Source organism: Eucalyptus grandis, chromosome 6 (assembly GCF_016545825.1).
Source record: "Eucalyptus grandis isolate ANBG69807.140 chromosome 6, ASM1654582v1, whole genome shotgun sequence".
Classification (NCBI taxonomy): Eukaryota; Viridiplantae; Streptophyta; class Magnoliopsida; order Myrtales; family Myrtaceae; genus Eucalyptus; species Eucalyptus grandis.
In genome coordinates, this window is record NC_052617.1 from 5,954,173 (window position 1) to 5,977,044 (window position 22,872).

Sequence of the window (22,872 nt, forward strand, 5' to 3'; positions counted from 1 at the left end):
AATGGTTTAAATGATCGTATAAACACGGGAGCACGCGGACTTAGAGGGGGTCAAGGAAGAAGATTACGCGGAGCGAAATGCGAGCCGCCAAAAAGATCGAAGAACCAGTTCGGTTGAAGAGTGGCGAGTGGATCATACTTTTGGAGGGGGTAGGATAAAAAGAGAATGTTCTCATCTTAACAGCAAATGCTGATTTTCATGCTACATCGTAGGGATACAATGAAGGGTCTCCCAGGACCCCAACAGCCCTCTTGAGATCACTCCACCTACCTTCCCTCTTTCTCTCTCTCTCTCTCTGCAGGAATAAATAGTCCGAGTAGGTTGACAGTTATTTCCGGTAGTGGAAAAGCCCAACTAAGACACCCGACTATAATGAGATTAGTGCCGGAAGTATCGAAACCTCTTGAAAGACGCTGAGAATTGATCAGAGATTGAGCTAATAATAAGCTCACTTGGTTATGATTTTATCGTCTATTGGAAGTTCCATAATCAGGCACCATAAAAACGATTAATCTGGTTACAGGTACCGATCGTATGGTATATTTTCTTTTATGGAGATTGGAAATGTTTGAGGCTTATTTCGTTCACATTTCTTTGTAGACTTGACAGTTCCACCCAAAATTAGAACTTTGCACAAGCAGCCCTGCTACAACAAACATGAGAAACCAAGCAAGATGAGGGGATTACAGCTTTGCTAGTCGCATTTGTTTATCACGTGGCATTGACAAGTGATGAAGCGAGCCGAACAACATAGAGATCTCTCAATACTGAAACATACTAGTACCATCCAATTACTCATGCAAGAGTCCCTAGTAGATGTCAGGAAATCAACTCTAAAATGAAGCTTTCTCCGAGGATGGCAAACGCATAGGAGACATAGGTATCACAGAGTCGATTTTTTTTTTCATCTTTTTGTTTGGTTGAGGTGAAATGTCGCCATTTAATTCTGATCAGACTTTTCGATTATGATCAGTGCAGTGTGCTGTTCAATGGCCTTCTCATTTCACCGCAAAGACGAGCTGTTCTGCAGCATTCCGGCTGGCAAGTTCTGACAGAGCATCAGAACTAGACAGCTTTCCAAGGTTCCTACCCTTTTCTCAAACATACCAATCCGCTATCATATGGTCACAATCTAAGTGATTACATGTTATAAAGAAAAGAAAGTAATCTGCCACCAACATAACTGAAGAATGCTAACACCCTACCTCAAAAAGAATTGGAACTTGACCGTGTCAGAAATTAAAAGGACCAGTTAGACCGTACCATAAAAGCTGTTAATCCGGCCTTCCCATCCGTTACATGTACAACACCAGGGCGCAGGTTGAATTTCTTGCCTATGTTGAAATTAATATAACTTTCGGCCTGAAACCGATTCCATCTAGACTGACCTTCAGACATCCCACTGAGACTCAGACCCCAGCCAAGTTCTTCATTGCAATCATTAGACAAGCTGACAGCCCATTCTACTTGTTTGGGACTTGACCTTTTCATCTCCATCCAAGCTCCTAGTCTTATATCCTCGTCCAGCTCTGACTCCAGCATCACAGCGACAGATCCAGATGGGGTGTAACCTTCTGTGCTCTCTCCTAATGGTTTGACTGGAAAATTCTCCAAATGAGGTCCGATCCCTGTCTTGCTTCAGTAAACTTATAGGAACTGAAAGGGGTCCACAAGAAAGATGTTGATTTGATAGCCTATGAAATTCATGAAGACCCAAAAGAGAGAGTTTTGTTTTTCCTGGAATTTGACACACAACTTGACCGAAAGTACTAAACAACTGCTCAATTCCGTGAGAACCGATATGCCTCCGCAATCCAGAAACACATTGACCAAGCGAAGCAGTGATATTTGATTTTCTTACGGTTAGTCCGATGGCACTGCCACTGTGATGATTTATCAGGGGAGGTCCAGAACACGGATATTCAGTGAGACCCTTTCCCTGCCACATAGAAGATGTTACTTGGGATATTGAGGGGGGAACAAGAAGCTGATGTGATCACGTGAATACATATTAGAATGCAGAGAAGTCACAGAGTTGCTGGGAAGGAGAGGGGCAATGTACATGGCATCATTAAGGAAAAAGCTCTACTTATTCCTGAACATCTATTTGACAAAGTAGATCCTAGTGCTGAAATTATTTGCCTAGTTATCTCCTATGAATGCCATTTTTTGTTCTGCACTTTGTTTTATTAAAAAATATATCAAACCAAAGTCATGAGAAAATTTGACTGACAGCTTGTACCTGATGAAAACAACTTGAAATGACACCAACATCTCTGCATTGAGCTCCAACTGGGACTGCCATCACAGAAAACCAATCACTGAGAGATGCCCTGTAGAACACTTTTGCTAGGGAAAGTGGTGGGCTTTCTGGAAAACCATTCACATGTTCTCCGCCCCTTTGACCAGCAACAAACTGTGCCACAAGCACATCTTTCTCGCGAAGGGTTGTTTCGAAAGTGAATTTCGTGTCAATTCCAGTTCGAATTCCGGCTCCTGGGAAAGCACCATAATCCTGCTGATCAACGTTATTAATCCTCAGAAGACCTCCCAACACATCAACCTCCCCCCTCACATGGGTACTAGCTTCCTGGAAAGGACTGTCCTTGGAAACCTTATAAAAAGACAGGACGCGCTCAACTTTGTCTTGCCTGTCCCTCAGTTTCATAATATCTGAGAATGCTTCCCTCTGCAACCGCTTTAAGATTTCAATCTGAGAACAAAATCACAGAAAGAACAACGAAACCCTGTCATACAACCTATCCCTACATAGGAAATCTGTATATCAGTCGATGCTGCATCCGCAAAGCAACCTACTTGAATAGTAAAACCAAGTAAAAATCAAAGCCCAGATATGGAAACATATGATAAAGCAGGACCAACCATTCATGTACATGGATTTACACGTAAAAGTATAAAATGAGACGACAGGCCTCAGATTCGGGGCAGCATTTCCTAAGAAAATTGTTCCACTATCCAGACAGGAAGTCAAAACCATCATTGCACCAATCGATCGAACAGATTGATCGCGTACAATATGCTCATCGTAGAAATTGCGTTGCCACTCTAATCCTTTAGCTTAACAAGCATACAATCTCATCCAGCTCATGGAATTCATCATCTTACATAAAAATGTCTCCTTTCTCTACAGTTCTACTAAGAAGATATAAAATTTCTATCTAAGACAGAGAAACAACGGAACACCCAACCGCTCTAGCATCATCATCATTGGCCTCTCGCGAAGTGCACAAAGAGTTCACATCTTGCGAAGCGCGAAGCTACGCGGCAGATGAATGGATTAGAGGACTGAGGCGCAGGAGGCAAGCGGCGGCAAAAGACCTGGAGATAGAGACAAGAACGAAGCGACGGGGGAACAGGAGGTTACCGGACGGCGGCGACCGGAGCCGTCACGGCGGTCGAGGACGCCGGCGACGAACTCCTGGCCGGATTTGGCCGCCCCCTTGAGCGATTCGACGAACGACGCGATCGGATCCATGCGACGGTCCCCGCCGGAGAGCCGGGCGTCCGAAAGCGGCTGAGCCGAGCCGAGCCGAGCGGGGCCGAGCTGGGCGGCGCGGTCTCGCCGTTTCCGCCTCCTCCACCTCCGTCTTACCTCGCGCGCATCGCGTTTCGCTCTCGCAACGAAGGAGAAGGAGAAGCGAGTTGGAATTGGCGAACCGGACCGGCTAAACCGGGCCTGAACTCGAGCAGACCCGACGGTCGGGCCGTTCTGCGGCTCTTTCAGACTTGCTTTGTAACGAAGCCCATTTTAATCGGTTCACCTGGTTTTATCCTGCAAATATACGTTTGCCGCCCGCGCCGCCCCCCACCCAAAAAAAAAAAAAAAAGAAAAAAAGAAATTATTTTGAAATAATTGACTTTCCGGGATTTGGTAGTGAAAATGAAAATACAAATTTACCTGGCAGTAATTATTAATTGGGTGATGAATATTATTGAATTTGAATTTTTGGACACCATAAATAAACTTGCATTATAATCGCATGAATATTTTTGAAGGTTCTTAATGATGGAATTTGCATAAATAATGGTATGCAACTCAATAAAGAAACTCAAAAATTGAGTCAATGAAGCGTTACTTTTCATTGATATATATATATACCGTCACCTATAATTATAGTGAAAGATAAAGATAGAACATAACAATTTTACAAAAAAAAAAAATAGAAAAGATCTCCAAATGATCAACTCGTTCATACTTTATTTGATTTGTTATCTTCATATTGAATTGTACAAGATTCTGCACTGCAAATATTGTGATTTTTTCTCTTTTGATTTGCTACTTCAATACTCAACGTATGACATAGAAACGAAGTCATTTGAAAAACTTGATAAGTTGTATTTAAATTTAAGCAACAAAAGATGATAAGGTGTATCGATCATTCCCTATCGGTTGTATCAGGAGTATACTTATGCATGTTCTTCAAACACACGAGCTAGTCGTCGCTCATAATATGAAGAACATAGTAAAAGATCATCGCCGCTGCCGCCGTCATCACGAGTATAGGTCGACCAGGACCTTCCCCAGCAGGCCATGGACCAGAATGTTGTAGACATTTTCCGTGGGATGAAAGCTGTCCCAGAACACATATCCTGAGACATTCGAGCATGTCAAGAGATTCCACTGGTTGCACATGAACGCTGCCTCTATTAGGCCTAAGCCGCAGCACCCTCGGTCCGAGATTTCGAACCCTGTCGCGATGGGAAAGCCGAGAAATCTATCGTCACCAAGAAGAAAATCAAGCTCGAGACCTCTGTCTCTGGTAACGAGTTGAGATTCAGTGTGCAGCCACACCGATATCATTCAAAAAGCTTTGATCGGATTATAGTTAATTTGTTACAAGGACACCTTTGTACCATGTCTTACCATATTTCCTGGGATTCTTCATGATGTCAAGTAAGGGGCCGTAGATGTCGATAAGGGCCATCCTGGCACGAGGGAAGGCTCCGTTGAGGCGATGCAACTCTGATGTCAACTTCGAGTTGAGCAGTTGGGCCATCTGGTTGTAATCCTCTGTGCATCTCCTCTCGATTCCGCCGGCCAGAGTTCTTGTTGGGAATGACTGATCCCCGAAAAACCGGATTCGACACCGAATCGAACTCCTAAATCAATGCGGAAGACGAAGCCCGGGAAAACACGTATCACCGATCGTAAAGCACACCACGGATTCGAGCGTACCTTGTTAGCCACAGATTAAGTACCAACGCCGACAAGAGGAAGAGAAACGGTCCTGTTCGATCCAATGAAGCCTTGAAGGGAAGGAAAGCACGCCGTATGCTTACTGTTCTTCCTTTTTGGGAGAGAGAGCGTGAGGAGCGAAAAGACGTACGTTGAATTGCAAAACGTTGTCTTCTCTCTCTCTCCTCCCTTTTATACCTTCCTCCTCCACGGGCCCTATTCTCGTGGGCCGGGCCTTTTGGGCCCAGCATGGGCGGACGGGCCTTAAGCCCAAATTAAATAAAGCCTTCATCTCCCACTCGCACATGGTGGGCCGAACAATATTCTCTTTACCTCTCTTCAACATTCATACCGGTGAATAATCCGTGCGACCAGCATACTTTGAGAGCTCGTTGCTATACATACGTTAGGAATATATAGCAGCTCATAATGGGCGTCACACTCCGAGTAGATTTAGTATGCGGTACCTAGATCGATCGATCACATTTATATCTCTCTTGATCTCTTTTAAACAATGATATATATTGTATTCACAATTATAATTATCACAAAGACAATCATAATTGGTCGACCAGTGAATACAAAAACTACAATGTGATTTTCCAAAATCGATCTTCCTCTTTCCTTCAAACTCTCAATTTCAGTCCAGCTTGCTTTTCTAGGAATGCCCCATTAGATCGAATCATCTCATGACCATTGGCAACACCCTAAGATAGCAAACACTAAATAGAAATCTTGAGAATAAGTAAGAGTCCTGAGGGGACTAAAAAATTGAGGAACTCTTTTCCTCAAGAGTCTCACACGTCATAAAAATTGAGATCAAACTTTTTGCCACTCTTATTGGTCGTCTTATGCATACGTAGTATGAAATACGTATTACGGTATTAACTCCTTTCCCATGGAGCGTATGTCTACACTTTTCAATACCGTACAGATGATAGTTCAGACATACCTAATGTCTAACTTGAGTTCACGTATCTACTCAATCACAAAATTCATCAGAACTCACATCTGGCATCATAGACAGATGAAGTAAAATATGTGGGGTATTTTACTTTCGGACATAGTAAGTATTATGTCCTCATCTTAACACTCAGTTAATGCGACATACGTGTTTTAAGCTTGAGCTCTCAATTATCACCTAGATAATAAGCTTAAAAACAGTCTCATCTCTATTTATCACATAGCAAATAGAGGCGATTACCCGTGTGAGTTGGCTAATCTTTTATCTGTCCGACATACTTCCTCAACTTATAATAATACACTAAGTATTAAGATGCATAAAGATCATACAAAGATTCATAGGCATTAATCAATGAAAAACAAAATTTCATAAATGTGAACAACTCAGGGAAATTACAATTCAGTACATCAGACTCTACGCAATCCTAGAAATTTTACATGATCACAAAACACATCTCTAGGTATTGGCTTTGTCATAGGATCTGCTACCATTCTATGCGTAGATATGTACTGTAAGTTCACATCCTTTCGTGCAACCATATCCTTGACAAAGTTATACTTGGTATCTATATGTTTGGTCTTGCCATGATACTTTGAATCTTTGGTGTATGCTATAGCTGCTTGGCTATCGCAATTAACCAATAATTGATTTGTAGCTTTCTCAATAACACCTAAATGATCCAAGAATCTCTTAAGCCAAACTGCTTCTTGTCTTCTGCTGATAATGCCACGAACTCAGCTTCCATCGTGGATAAGGCTATGCATGTTTGCTTCTTACTACTCCATGATATGGCGCCATTGCTCGTAAGAAAGCAAATCCAGAGGTAGATTTTCTTTCATCTAAATCTCCTCCCCAATCAGCATCTGAATAGCCTTCAAGTCGCAGATCCTTTCCTTGGTAATTCAACTTGTAATCAGCAGTTCCCTTCAGATACCTCAGTATTCTCTTAACGGCTTTCCAATGTCTTTGGACCTGGATTGGATTGGTATCTACTCACCATTCCAACTGCAAAACATATGTCGGGTCATGTACACATCATAGCGTACATCAAGCTCCCAACAACACTTGCATAAGGAACATGTTTCATTTGTTCCTTCTCTTGTGGAGTCCTTGGACACACAGTCTATGGCTCAATCCTTCACCTTTTGCAATAGGAGTGTCTATGGGTTTACAATCTTGCATACGAAACCGTTCTAGAACTTTGTTTATATAAGTTTCTTGCGAAAGAGACAACGATCTCTTGAAATCTTAACTCCAAGAATGTATGCAGCCTCACCCATATCCTTCATCTCAAAGTTGGAAGACAACCAACTCTTGACGGTCTTAACAAACTCCATATTGCTTCCAGCAATTAGTATATCATCAACATATAATGATATGATCACAAATTGATCCTTGGATCTTTTGATATATACACAATGATCCTCATCAATCATCGTAAAATCATATGCCATTATGGCATTATGAAAACGTATATACCATTGTCTTGATGACTGCTTAAGACCATATATCGACCTCAAAAGTTGACATACTTTTTCTTCTTGGCCTTTCACTATGAAACCAACAGATTGTTCCATATATATTTCTTCCTCTAATTCTCCATTGAGGAAAACAGTCTTTACATCCATTTGATGTAATTCAAGATCCAGACTAGCCACTATTGCCAGAATAATGCGAATTGAGGTAAATCTCACTACAGGAGAAAACGTATCTTCATAATCAATTCATTCTTGTTGATTATACCCCTTCGCCACAAGGCGAGCCTTATGCCTTTCAATCGAGCTATCAGCCTTTCGCTTTATTTTGAGAACCCATTTGTTCCCAATAGCTCTGCGTCCCTTTGGCAGATCAACCAGTTCCTAGACTTGGTTTGATTTCATTGACTCCATTTCCTCTTCCATTGCATTGATCCATTTTTCCTTACTAGGGCAATTCAGAGCCTCATTAATGTTTCTTGGCTCATCCTCATCTTGTGGAGCAACCATAAAAGTTTCCTCTTCAATGTTAAAACATCGACGGGGAATACTTTGACGACTTGTTCGCCGTATGGGAGATTGTACACTTTGCACATCATCCCCCATCATGCTCCCACTTGGATTAGGTAATGATGATGTCGTCTCATCACGTGGTTGCAATTGAGAATGAGTTGAATTTAATTCATCACTTCTCATATTACTCCCACTTGGATGAAGTCCACTAAGGTCATTATCTTGATCCAAGGTTTCAAATAGGGAACAATCTTCCCCTATTTCGCCCTTCTTAGGAAATTCATCCTCTAAGAATGTGACATCTCGTGATTCAAACTCAGTTATACTCCCACTTTCCTGCTCACCTATGAACACATACCCTTTTGAGTGTTCTGAGTATCTTATGAAAATACTATTCTTTCCTCACGGGACCCAATTTCCCAAACTTGTGAGAGGACTCATGTGTGTAGGCAGCACAACCCCATGGCTTAAGAAAACTTAAGTCCGGTTTTCTACTTGTCCATAACTCATATGGAGTGGAAGTAACTGATTTGGAAGGCACACGGTTAAGTATATAAGCAGCAGTTAACAAAGCATCACTCCAAAAGGTAATGGGTAAGTTAGCATGCGCCATCATGGACCTAACCATTTCCAGTAGGTTTTGTTTCTTCTCTCTGCAACACCATTTTGTTGAGAAGTATATAGAATAGACAACTGTCTTTCTATTCTTTTTTCATCACACAATTTTCTGAACTCATCAGATAAATATTCTCGACCTCGATCGGATCTCAATGCTTTTATTTTCTTGTCTAATTGATTCTCTACCAGGTTCATAAACCTTTTGAAACAACTTATTGCTTCAGATTTATGAGAAATCAAATAGACATATCCAAATCGAGTGTAATCATCTATAAAAGTGATGAAATAAACAGCCCCATGCCTTCCTTTCACATTCATTGGACCACAGATATCAGTATGGATTAAATGCAGAGGAAATTCAGCTATTTTTCATTTTCCAAATGGTTTCCTTGTCGTTTTCCCTTCTAGGCAATGCTTACATATGGGCAAATCGACTTTTTCAATATTGCCCAACAAGCTCTCTTTGGCTAGTCTATTCATACGTTGTTGGCCAATGTGACCAAGTCTAGCATGCTACACATTCACATCATTATCATATTTATTAGAAGACGTGAGAAGGGAATAACAGACATTAGTATTAACATAATCAATATCTAATACAATAAAACCATTCAGAAAATAACCACAACCATAGTAATTTGTATCCAAAAACAAATTCACACCTCTATTACGAAGTTCATATTAAAACCTAATTTAACCAACACTAATACTGAGACACTAAATTCCGACGAATCTCAGGAGCATACAGCACATCATGAAGGAACAAAGTGCGTCCACCACGCATATTCGGTTGGCATGTGCCAATTCCTTTCACTTCAGCTCGGAGTTGTTTCCCACATAGATTCACTTAGTTCCAGTTGGTACTCGTCGGAATTCCACGAAGGATCCTCTATCCTTCGCTACATGGTCCGTCGCTCCGAATCCACAGTCCACAAAGGATTAGACTCGTTAAGAACACGAGAACTCGACACAAAAGTAAAGTTCTGAAAAGTACAAGGGGTGCATACCTTCTTTGGCTCACGACAGTCGCGAGCATAGTGACCCTTCTTGTCACAGTTGTAGCATTTCACCCTTGCAAGCTTTTTCATGCGAGGACGCTTCCCTCTTTCATGTTGGTCAAACTTGGGTTTCTTCCCTGAAGGACCTGCTTCTTCCTTGCCTTTTCCCTTATCAAACCAGTTAGGGCGCTTGCGCTTGGAGCTCGAAGCTCCATTTGAGCTAGAACTAGCATGATAAAGTTCAGCATCCGGCTTAGCCGCCAACAGGCGGTCCTCTTCCAGCTCAAGATGACGCATTGCATCCTCAAAGGTTTTGATATTTTCATTGTGAGTTAGGTGCACCTTCATGTGCTCCTAACTCTGAGGCAAGGAACGAATCACTGCTTGCACCCGTTGCTCATCTGTGAGGACATGGCCAGCATCTCTCGGCTCGGTTATCATGTTTGACATCTTTCTAAGATGTTGCTTCATGGTCGACCATGAGGTTTCTTATAAGAGTCAAACCCGATAGTGAGCGCCTCGATCTAGTCACCGAAGTATGACCAAATCTAGCTGCCAATGCCTCCCACATTTCCTTGGCTTTGTCAAAACGCCGAAACTCTCGCATGACGTCATTTTCCATGCTGCTCAGCAACGTGATGCGAGCTAGAGAGTTCATTCTTTTCCACGCAGAAAAAGCTTCTTTGTCTCTTTTGTCTTTGTGCGGTGGTTCCCTCTTCGGGTTCTACCATGGTCATGACAAGAGCCTCAAGTGCTTCTTGCTCTTCCAAAGACATACTTGGATTTTCATTTGCCAAATTTCATAGTTGTCTCCATTGAGCTTTTCACATTTGTTCAGCTCGGCAACTATGCTCTTTGTGGCTGAAGCCATTGATTTGAACAAATCAGACAAATATGCACGAATTATTAATGCCTATCATTTATGCATCCCTATTTACATAGACCCATTATATTAATGAATAATTTCAAGTAAGGTTTCAGAATCAAAAGGTCACTATGTTTCCAATCATCCTCCAAAATCCTAACTTAAAACTATCATCAATATAATTTTCTTATGCAAAATCAATTCTATGAAGCTGCAAAAACTTTTAAAACTACCCACAGCTAATTACCCACAACAACCAGCAATAACAGAAAGCAATATATAATAGAACATCCAATAAAAACAATAATGCTTTCAATTAACACAATTAGGTAGTAATCATTACATAATATGTCCACAAATCATACTTAATATATATCAGCCAATACAACTAACACCAAGTCGGCACACGAAGCGGGAAAGATCCTCTTTTGTTCAATTTCTTGATCTTTTCCTTGAAACAATACAATAATATTAATTTACAAAATCCATCACAATTTTCTTATAGGAAGCAGACTCCGTTGACATCCCATATGCGATTCAACACATCTTGCCATTCGGGTGGAAGAGTGTTTATGAAAAATCGCACCATCTCGGCTTGTGACATAGGACGACCATTCCATATGACCTGTTGAATTTTCCCGTTGACTTCAAGGAAATGATCAATTAAGTCACCTCTCTCCCATCGATGATCGTAGCTCGGCTATCAACTTAGACTGACCTATCCTTTTGTTCATCCAGAATCGCGCGAATAGGTGTGCGCAACCTCGGGGAGGCATTATTCCTGCAACAAATGCATAACAAATAAGGGATCACATTATAATCCACATAGACTTAATTGAAAAAGAAACACATTCTTTTCCTTTTTTTTTTTTTTTTTTTTTTTTTTTGGGTCAACGGTCAAAGTCAACGGTCGTTGGTCAACGGTCAACGGTCGTCGGACCGGTCGGACCGGCTGAGTCGGTCGGGCCGGTGGGCCTGGCTCGCGCGAACCGACGGCACGTGCCGTGCGTGTGCGCGGGCTGACGTCACACAGACGTCAGCCGGCACGTGCCGCGCGCGTGCCGGGTCTCGCGCGGGTCGGGTCGCCGGCCGGTGACCGTCCGGCAAAACGTCGCTGTGCTGACGTCATCGATGACGTCACCCTAGCGGTTATTGACCGTTGGGTGACGTCATGTTGACGTCGCCACGCGTCGGTCCGCGGACCGGCGCGTGCCGTCTCGCCTGGCCGGGCGGTGCGCACGCGCCGGTTCGCCGACCGGCGCGTGTCTTTGCATGCACCGGGCGACGCAGCACTTCCTGGCACGTCGCGCCCACGCGCAGCGGCTTCTGGTCGCGCGTGTGGGCGTGTGCGGCGCACGACGTACCTCCAGACTCGTCTCGACGTCGCCTTTCTCCCCAACTTTTCAGAAAACAGTTTCGACATACAAAAACTCAGTAAAAAGGCCGATGAACGCTCGGGTGTCGGGATTTTTGTCCCGATCCGTACGGCCGAAAATTTCTTCGTGAAAAATCAATCAAAGAACATGAAATTGATCGGGAAAACGTGAACTAGGGCTCTGATACCAATGTTGGGAATGATTGATCCTCGAAAAACCGGATTCGACACCGAATCGAACCCCTAAATCAATGCGGAAGACGAAGCCCGGGAAAACACGCATCACCGATCGTAAAGCACACCACGGATTCGAGCGTACCTTGTTAGCCACAGATTAAGCACCAACGCCGACAAGAGGAAGAGAAACGGTCTGTTCGATCCGATGAAGCCTTGAAGGGAAGGAAAGCGCGCCGTATGCTTCTTGTTCTTCCTTTTTGGGGGAGAGAGCGTGAGGAGCGAAAAGACGTACGTTGAATTGCAAAACGTTGTCTTCTCTCTCTCTCTCCTCCCTTTTATACCTTCCCCCTCCACGGGCCCTATTCCCGTGGGCCGGGCCTTTTGGGCCCAGCATGGGCGGACGGGCCTAAAGCCCAAATTAAATAAAGCCTTCAGTTCTCATTGAGGGTGTGCACCCAAGGGGAGCCAAGCTGAAGAGGCCGATCCTCCGAGCACCCTTTGTGTGTAGTTCCTAGAGCGGTTACGCGAGACAGGATAGAGCAGATAAGCATCATGTCCCCTTGGAGATTCTAGCTTCTCTAGTGCAGCTCAATGAACCATGTATGCTTAGAGTATCATTCTTGAGTCGACGTTGGAAAGCTTGTCGAGAACAGGTGTTTGTTTCTTGCTTTCCCAATGATTCGGATGCCAAACCGACATAAATGGCACGTATACTTATATGAACGATCGAAAGCTACAATGGTTCGGTAAATTTGAAGTACCTGCAAGAAGGATGAGGCCGAGCGCGCCAAAAGTTCCGTGTAAGAAGAAACGCTGTAGTCAAATAGCCGGGTCAAGGTATGAAAATAGGTGTTCGCAATGTCGTTGCTCCCTGCAGACACGACATACAGGCCGTTGGCAACGACAGAATCCGCTCTCTTCTCTCCTATAAAGCTCTTCAGCTTCATTTTGTACTCATCGAAGAGTTGCAGTTGTCTCGACATCGGTATGACGGACTGATTTGGATCCCAGAAAGGGAGAGGAACCATCAGCAGCGTCGATGACGAATGGTTTGGTGAAAGGTCGTTTTCATAATGCTAGGAAGGGAAAGTTGTGTACCACGAGTTCTGATGTCAGAGGATCGAATCCTGCGCCGGCTGAGGCGAAGTTGACGCCTCCGATGAGGTCTTGAAGTCGCAGGTTCGGGTTCGAGGAACGCGGGCAACAGTTCTTTGATCCCCAGTTGCTGTGCTGATGGATGGAACGAAACAAAGCAGCTTAAGCTTAAATCATAACGATAAGTTTTTAAAGTGAAAGAAATTTTCAGAATGCAATATTCGGAAAGTTATGAAAGTTGTTGAAGTGTAAATGTTCTGGTGCTACCCAAGATGTCCGACGGAATCTTGCCGTTGCTGAACCTGCCTGTCGGTTTTCCTCCCATGAAATCCCTTCCATAGGGAAGAAAGTTACTCTTAACCAGAGTAAAGAGGTTGTTGTTGTTGCCTGTGTCCAATATGGAGTCGCCAAACATAAAAACGGCGGAGATTGTTGCGTTTTCTGGCGCCACCACTGCGGCCTGCAGTGTGCAGATTTGCATCATAAGGAGGAGAGAGAGAAGAATCAGAGACTGTGCCAAGATTGTGAGCATTTTGGAACTAGACCAAAGTATCTAGAAATCAATCAGATGAAAACAGGAGGGTAGAAAAATTGACTGTGTATGCTATGTTGGGTTCTTCTGCGTGGCCCTTCTTATAAGTTAACGTTCTCAGTGGGACAAACTTGAGAAACTAGTGAAGCAGAAACTTACATCTGCAAGAAGTGGGAAGAGATCTATGGAGCATAAAGCAAATAAAACGTTAACCATGTGAAAGATACAGTGGCGGCTGATGTTTGCAAGTTTTCTGTTTCATGGGACGACAGAAGCCAAAAAGATCATGCGTTCCGAGTCTGGGAAAATCGATGACGGATGATTGTTGGCATGGAGGGAATGCCCTGCACGTCTCTCGCAACAAAATATGCATGTGCCTGGCGATGGGAAAATCTATGACGGATGATTGTTAGTACTTTCCTGCCATGTCTGGTGGGGCGGTCTAGTGTTGGAATCGCCATTCCGGGCATGATTCCTCGACTCGAAAGAGCTGGAGTGCTTGTTTTAGAATGAATAGGCATTCCGTCAGATGATGGTCATTCCCTATTTTACTTTGTCCAATCTTGACCAATTGGATGCCCTGTGGCGGAAGGGCATCGGCTTTTCACTTAGGTCCGTATAGGAAAAGGAAAAGCACAGGTTATAGGCATCGGTGTCCCTCAAGACCGCCCAGATAAACCTCAGATCAGCGTGTGACGATGAATTCATTTTTTCCAGTATGGGAAACACTGGACCCACGGCATAAACGAACATGATCAAGCTGCACGCCAACACAATCAAGCCTTCTTATTGCAACTTATCGCCGGATCTTGATGACTATAAGGTAAGTGACTGGGAATGCCTAAATAAACGGTAGCTAGAACTAAACTTCAAAGAATATCCTGGCAAAAAGCAAAGATCAACTTGATCAAGTGATTTTTACATCAAAAGGTAAATAGCGACAAGCCGCTGGTGCGTGATATGCATCACGGCAATACCTGCACGGACAATTCTGCAGTTCATCCATGTACAAAAGTCACTACATGCATGAGACAGTATTTTGATGCTGTGCACGAGGTACATTTTTCACAGACAATATCTCCACGGTTCCTGCAGTGCTGCTGAAAGCTGAATCCGAAAAAACCAAAGCTGTGAGGGAAAAGGATACAGATGAACACTGAAGAGACAAGTGACAGTAGAAAAGAATGTACCCTGCGATCACAAATCCGTTCCACAAGCCGTACACTTTGAAATTGCTGCATTGGAAATCTAATAAATAGAAACCAGGGAGCATGAGTAAGTTCTATGGCAAAGAAGGTTCGTGCTATACTCTAAGAAAACAAATATATTTGATTAAACTTCAAATACTTTTAACAGTCGCTTATTATTAAGAATGAGAATAGATGCACACAAAATGCCAGCCAAAACACGATAGAATAGTATTCTAAGAATACGACTCCAAAGGGTGAACTTTTTCACGCAAAAGGAATTTACCGAAAGACATTTGCATGCGCTGACTATGATTGGCTCAGAGACATGCTTGACATTTTTTGATCCATATTATCACATCGAAACGAAATTTATACTATTATGAAGATGACACAAATGACCAACACAAGTACGACAGAAAAAAACAAAAACAAACATGAATACGATGGCATGGAACAAGTTAGCTGGCCACTATATGGCTAGTCCAAGGCTCGTAAAGGAGGAGATCCGGGATTGAAAAGGAAGTCAACATCTGCGGTTTTCAGATCTTCCATGAAATGGACAGTAAAATAGGGATGCTGAAGTGCAAAATCTTGTACAGTATGTTGTCCTGCACTCAGGAAAGATCCTCACACCAGCCATACTGGGTGGTGGGTGTTTGGCTTTCAAGGTATAAAATATGCAAGAAGCGATTTGAAGATGTTTCAGCGGATGTGATTGCTCGAGAATTGATATTGCTCAAAATGGATATCCTTCAAAAATTTGGAGCGCGCATAAGATAAGATGAAAAAAACCTGCTCAAGATTGTATCATTTCCAAAGACTAAAACTAGATGCTTCGAAAGAAAGAGGCAATTCGATGGTAAGACTGTTAGAGAACCAATCGAATGGGTGTGCAAAGACATAAGGTAAGTATATATCTGTGCCCAGATTCCGGCAAAGCCGGAAGACTTCCGATCATAAATTGGATGATAAATATATATTGGATTTGGATTTTTGGATATAATAAATAGATTTGCGACATAATTGCATAGATACTTTTGAAGGTCCTTAAATGAGCGAGCTTGGTATGCTTGTTTCTCGATGAAAATATTTAGATTTGGAGTTTTGAGTCAAATGCTAGATGATGGTATGTAACTCAACATATGACGGTAACAAAGTCATTTAAAAACTCGATAAACTGTGCGCGAACTTGACCAACAAACGATGATCAGGTTTATCTACCATGTCCGTTATGTCAAGAGTATACTTATACATGTTCCTCAGCGTACAAGAATTAATCATTGTCCAGAGTATGGAGAGCATAGTAAAAGATCATAGTCGTTGTCGTCTGTCATCATGAGTATAGCTCGACCAGGAGCTTCCGCAACTTCTCCTGGACCATGACCTTGTAGACATTTTCAGTGGGATGATAGCTGTCCCAGAACACATATTCTGAGACATTTGAGCATGTCAAGAAATCCCACTGGTTGCATAGGAACCCAGTCTCTATTAGGCCCGAGCCGCAGCACCCCCGGTCTGAGATTTCAAACCCTGTCACGATGGGAAAGCCAAGATAACTATTGTCACTGAGAGAAAATCGAGCTTGAGACCTCTGTCTCCGGTGCCAAGTTGAAGTTCAGTGTGCAACCACCGTTGACGTCCAAATGGTTTAATCGGTTTATATGTAATTTGTCACAAGGACATCTATGTACCAAATCTTACCATATTTTCTAGGACTCTTCACGATGTCGAGTACAAGGCCGTAAATGTCGATAAGGACCATCCTGGCATGAGGGAAGGCTTCGTTGAGGCGATGCAACTCAGATGACAACTTTGAGTTAAGCAGTTGAACCATTTGATTGTAATTCTCTGCACATCTTCTCTTGATTCCACCGGCCAGAGTTCTCATTGAGGGTATGCACCCAAGGGGAGTCAAGCTGAACACGCCAATCCTCCTAGCACCCTTTGCGTGGAGTTCCTAGAGTGGTTACACATGACTGGTTAGAGCACATAAGCATGTCGTCTTGGAGATTCTAGCTTATCTAGTGCAGCTCGACAAACTATGTATGGGCAGAGTGCCATTCATGAGTTCGATAATCAAAATCTTGTTGAGTAACTGGTGTCTGATTGCTTTTCCCAAAAATCGGGACAACAAACCGCCATAAATGGCATGGATAGTTACACCGAACGATCAAAAGCTACACTAATTCATTGAATTTGAAGTACCTGCAAGAATGATGAAGCCAAACGCACCAAAAGTTCTGTGTAAGAAAAAACACTGTAGTCAAATATCCGGGTCGGGGTATGAAAATAGGTATTCACAATGTCGTCGCTCCCTGCAGACACGATATACAGGCCGTTGGCAACAATAGAATCCACTCTCTCCTCTCCTATAAAGCACTTCAGCTTCATTTTGTACTCATCGAGGAGTTGTAATTGTTTAGACATTGGTATGGCAGACTGATTTCATCACGAGGAAAGAGAAAAACCATCAGCAGCGTTGAAAGAATTGTTTGGTGAAAGGTAGCTTTCATAATGCGAGAGAGGAATATGTGTTTACCACAAGTTCCGATGTCAGAGGATCAAATCCTGCGCCAGCAGAGGCAAAGTTGACGCCTCCGATGAGGTCTTGAAGTTGCAGGTTCGGGTCAAGAAATGCGGGCAACAGTTCTTTGATCCCCAGTTGTTCCACTGATAATTGAAGCAAAATGAAGTAGCTTAAGCTTAAATCATAATGACAAGTTTTCAAAGTGAAAAATATATTCAGAAAGTCATGAAAGTGATCGAAGCATGATTGTTTTGGTGCTACCAAAGAAGTCCGGGGGAATCTTGCCGTTGCTGAACCTGCCGGTCGGTTTTCCTCCCATGAAATCCCTTCCATATGGAGGAAAATTACTCTTAACCAGTGTAATGAGGTTGTTGTTGTTGCCTGTATCCACTATGGAGTCACCAAACATGAAGACGGCCGAGATTGTTGCATTTTTGGGCACCACGACCTTGGCTTGTGGTGTGCAGATTTGCATCATTAGGCAGAGAGAGAGGTACATTAGAGACTGTACCAAGACTTGGACCATTTTTTTTTTTTTTAAAGGATGAGGCCAAAGTATCTAGAAATAAGTTAAATGAATTAGGAGGACAGAAAAATCAAGTGAGTATGCTCCATTGGATGCATTGGAAGGCCCTTCTTATAAGTTAAAGTTCTCAGTGGGACAAACTCGAGACGCTATTGAAGGACAAACTTTAATTTTAAAAGTAGGTGGAAAAAGATTTAAGGAACAGATAAGCAATCAAAACGTTAATCATGCGAAAGACACAGCGGCTGATATTCACGAGTTTTCTGTTTCATGGGAAGATAGAAGCCAAAAGATCATGCATTTTGAGTTTGGCAAAATGATGGATTAGCGTTGGTATCAAGGGAATGCCATTCTCATGCAACAATATATTCATGTGGATGTAATAGGTCTTTCAGGCTTTCTCTGTGAGCATCCCCACCAAAGACTCGAATACTTGCCTGAAGTTTCATTGGGTGCTTATTAGTAAAGACGGATTCGATGATCACTGATCACTGGCTGCTTTTGTGATTACTTTTTGAGCGCATGACCACTACCCTTGTTTTGATAATTTACTGTGTTATTTAGAGCTTATTTTGATTTGAAGCTGTTTACGATTTGTCTTGATTTGCTATTGGACGAAATTATTTTTCTCTTGTATTTCTACGAGAATGACTGGAATGTTATCTTTATAAAAAAAAAAAAAAAGGTAAGAAAGAAGAACGGGCAATAGCAAACTTGGTCATAGTCACCGTCACCCTCCAAGACTGTATTTAGTATTTGGGAACGACCCCTTCCTTTCATAAAATAAAGGATGAAGCTTTTAATTAAAATAAACCATTTTCAGAAATGTACTAGTTGGATAAAACCTTGCATTAATGAAAATAATCATAAGGTCCAAGATATCATGGATGTACCCAGCTGGAATTCCTTCAGAGTCAGTCCAATAAGCTTAATAAAAATGGCAAAATAAATCCTAAAATGAATCCATAACTCTCCTCTATTCTTAAAATTTGAAGTGGAAATAAAAGGGGTGAGCAAAACCCCCGCTCAGTAAGTGATAATCACCACTTTTGTAAAATCAAGTAACGAACGATGCGATTATACAATAGCATACATACGCAGTTATTGCACCTTGTGAAATGGCTACAAGCATTGCGAGAAGGGCAACGGGAGGTAGAAGATATACCCCTTCCCTTTTGAACTTTTTGCCAATCCTTGATTTTCTGGTGTGGTTTTGGAGCATGATGATCAACATAGAGGCATGTATACAACGGCTTGGCCGCCATTGTTCTTTAATCCATTCATGAAAGGCCAGGTTTCAAGGATCTCCCATTTCAGGATTTTGTATGCTTCTTCAGTAGGAAAATTGTCCAAAAAGTCATAAACGTATTACACATTTGTCAATGTAGTCTTAAACCTTTCAATTTTGCTAATGAGTTATAAACCTTTTCATTCCTTACCAATGGAGTTCATTCAGCTAATTTTAGCCAGAAATTACTGATGTAGAAGCTAGCGGTGCTACATAAGACCATCGGTATTGACGTTGACAAATTTGAATAATATTTTAATTTTTAAAATTTTATTATTATTTTTCTGATTTTTTTTTTTTTTTTTTTTTTTTTTTTTTTTGGGCTTCTTCTTCTTATTCCTTCCATGCCAGGTTGACTAACCTCGCCCACCATAGGCAAGGCATGGCCGGGCAAGCCCTAGTGAGGGAAGCCCTTGCCGAGGCAAAAACCAGCGATGTCGACCCTTGCCTAGGCTAAGGCGGCCTTGTCCTAGGCTAGATTGGGCGAGGCCAACTGTCATTGGGTCTCGCTTGGGCGAGGGTAAGTCTTGTCGGGGCTCCCCCTCAACCGGCCGTGCCTTGCTTGCAGCAAGCGAGGCTAGTTGGCCCGACATGGCCGGTGGTCGGTCACTGACAAAAAGAAGAAGAAGAAGCAAAAAAGAAAAGAAAAGAGAAATAATAAAAAAAAAATAAAAAAATATTAAAATATTAAAATATTATTAAAAATTGTCAACATCAGCGCTGACAATCCTACATAAGACCGCCTGCATCTACGTTAGCAATTTCCAGTCAAAATTAATTGAATGTATTTAATTGATAAGAAGGGAAAAGATTCATGATTCAATTAACAAAATTGAAAGATTTATGGTTGAATTGATAAAAGTATAATAGGTTTAGAGTTTTTTGGACAATTTTCCAATATTTCAGCTGCTAACAAATTGTCTATTTTGTCTATATAGAGTCTCATATATGCTGAAGTAAGGGGTTGACTTGACTCCACTTTACTAAACTTTTTTTTTTTCCAATGGGACCATTCTTTTGCTTGCTAACTCACTTTGACTACTAGAACGCGTGCATCACCAGGCATTAATTAGTGAAAAAAGTATACGGGAGAGATCATTTCTTCAGAGAAAATTTCAAATAATGACCTAAAGTGGACTCATTGTCATAAATAAGGATTGAAAGTGGGCTTTGTCTCAAATAAAGACCTGATGTGACCAAGTTAATCTCAAATAAATGACCTCAACTCGCCGGTTGACCAAATGTTTGCTGGTGGACAGTTTCTGGCGATTATAAGAGGGGCAATGTCGTTTGGAACTTGTAATTGTCAAAAAAAAGAAAAAAAGAGGAGAAATCCCCAAATTGAATTAAGTATGCTTGTTTACGTTTCTTCCTCTTCCCCGTCGCTCCTCAACCAAATCACCGTCCGGTCCATGCCACTCTTTGCTCGATCTCGTCGCTCCTTGCCTGACCCTCGCAAGCATCAGTCTATCGTTCGCCGTCGTCTCTTCTTTCCAAGGTTTCGCTGTCCACAAGCTTGGGCGACCCTAGCAGCGAGGGGTTGTCTCTCTAGGAGGCGCTTCCATCGGTCGCAATGCTCGACAGCCAGGTAACGATGACTACATTTTAGTTGCATTTTGCTCGTCCATCTCTGATTCAGATGCCTTCTTTAATCAGATGAGGTGCTCTTCTGTTGCTGAAATTTCGAAGTTCTGGAAAATATTCAATGCTTGAGAGCGTGGTGGGAGGGAATTTTGGCCTCGTATTTTTGGTAAATTTGACTTTTGTTTGCAGTACACAGATGGTTAGTTCATTGGAGATTGAGAAGGTCGAATTCTTTCTTGGAAGTGTTACGAATACTGTTGTTAGCCAATTAATGATATTGCTGAGAGAACGAGGTTTGCAATTGATTCGTGATAGTCCAAATGAAATCAAACTGTAGTTCTCTATCATGACAAGCTGAAAATTCAACAAGTGTTGGCTGATTTCTTGCTAAATATGGTGAGAAATGCTCCATCTCCAGAGGGTTGGGTGGAGATTCACGTTAATCCAAGTGTGAAGGAAACTGCTGGAGGACTAACTCTTGTGCACAACGAATATAGGTAATTCTTTTTATATGTTTCTATCTGTTTAGAGTATGTTTTGTGGACAATGAATGCATTTTGCTATTCTGAGATGGTTCCCTGATACGGCTTTCTTTCCAAAATTTCGTCTCTGTTAATTATAAAGTGCACTTGAGGGTGGATTGCCTTGTATTTCTAGTAAATTACCAGATCTAATTTGTCTACCACATGTTGCCATTAGCATGAGTTTGCGCGATATTTTACTTCTCAATAACAAGAAAGATAGCATGTCCTCAAAATCAAAGTGGTCATTAAATAGTGTCCAGTGTCATCGACTTATACAACCGAAGTCCTTCATTGCATGTCGTCACAATTCATAGTCTTTCACAGATATGTTTCTTTCCACTTACTTGGCCGTGCATTCCGCATAAATCAGCATTGGCATGAAAATATAAGCAACTTCTGCGATGATGAAAATGGAAATGGATACAACAAGGGCTGCTCGAGATTATCAAAACAGAGTTCATGAGGTTGATTATGGTGAATGATCATGAACTATCTTCTCATCACTCATCAGGATTCTCTATTCTTACTAATTCAAGCTTATGTGATGCAAGACGACATATCGATAACAATGCTAACTGTGATAGAAGTTGTTTACCACATCGCTTGGCTACAAGTGCAGGCTCCATGCTAGTATTCGAGAAGAGAAAAGAGCAGAAACAACGATAAGAGAAATGTGATTGCAAAATGCCATGGACACAAGAATTGGAAGCTGGGGGACCAAATGATTTAAGGGTGCATTTAGGAACGTCTTCCCAAAGCCCTTTGGGCGTTCAAAGCCTTTTGGGTCAAATACTTGGTGTTTGACAATTTTTTTTTGAACTCCCTTTGCCAAATGCAAGTCTTCAAAAGGCTGAAAGCCTAAGGCAACTCGGCATGCTAGCCTTGGGGGCTAGTAAAAAAATTCTCTTGAAATTATCCTCACTAGTCTTTTGTTTTTCTAGTTTTGCCCCCGATAACGGTTCATCTTCATCTTTTTCCCTTCTCTCTGTTGAACAGGACCACATTTGTGGTTGCTGGCAAAGGATAGGCGGTCCGGTGAAGGGCAAGTAGTCCGGTTAGGGTTGCAAGACCCTCTGATGAGGGTTGCCACGTGGAGGTTTAGTGCAGTGAGGGTTGCCATGACCCCAATCCGGCGACTAAATTGGACAGCCCCAGCGACCTCCGCACGGAGGTTGTGGCACGGCGGGTCACGCAACCATCTGGTGAGGGTTGCCGCAACTCGGATCTCGCAATCTGGGTTGTCGCAACCCAGATCTCAAGATGCGACCTCTAGATGAAGGTCACAGAGGGGTGAGTCACGTGACCGTTTGGTGAGGGTCACCGCATGGTGCGACAAGGTTTGCTAAGATTACGGAGGTTGCATCACGAGATTTGGGTTGTGCGACCGTTCAGCGAGGGTCATCGCATGGTGCGACAAGGTTTGC

The 22,872-nt window shown here is 42.4% G+C and overlaps 3 protein-coding genes across 3 annotated transcripts; all 3 read right to left on the bottom strand.

Moving 5' to 3' along the window:
* Positions 1-985: 985 nt before the first annotated feature.
* On the bottom strand, positions 986-3,745 carry LOC104456641. The gene is given in 4 exon segments (XM_010071491.3): positions 986-1,552; positions 1,554-1,939; positions 2,243-2,713; positions 3,386-3,745. Coding segments are annotated over 4 exon segments (1,281 nt in total). The 5' UTR covers positions 3,497-3,745; the 3' UTR covers positions 986-1,239.
* A 768-nt stretch (positions 3,746-4,513) lies between these two features.
* On the bottom strand, positions 4,514-13,165 carry LOC104416358 (GDSL esterase/lipase EXL3). Its single transcript, XM_039314251.1, has 3 exons — positions 12,944-13,165; positions 4,886-5,081; positions 4,514-4,611 (listed from the first exon to the last, which is right to left on the bottom strand). The coding sequence occupies exons 1-3, from the start codon at positions 13,163-13,165 to the stop codon at positions 4,514-4,516; spliced, it is 516 nt and encodes a 171-aa protein (XP_039170185.1).
* Positions 13,166-16,332: 3,167 nt separating this feature from the next.
* LOC104416359 (GDSL esterase/lipase At5g42170) lies at positions 16,333-18,052 on the bottom strand. The gene is made up of 5 exons (XM_010027761.2): positions 17,788-18,052; positions 17,539-17,669; positions 17,205-17,438; positions 16,701-16,956; positions 16,333-16,529 (listed from the first exon to the last, which is right to left on the bottom strand). The coding sequence occupies exons 1-5, from the start codon at positions 18,050-18,052 to the stop codon at positions 16,333-16,335; spliced, it is 1,083 nt and encodes a 360-aa protein (XP_010026063.1).
* Positions 18,053-22,872: the final 4,820 nt, after the last annotated feature.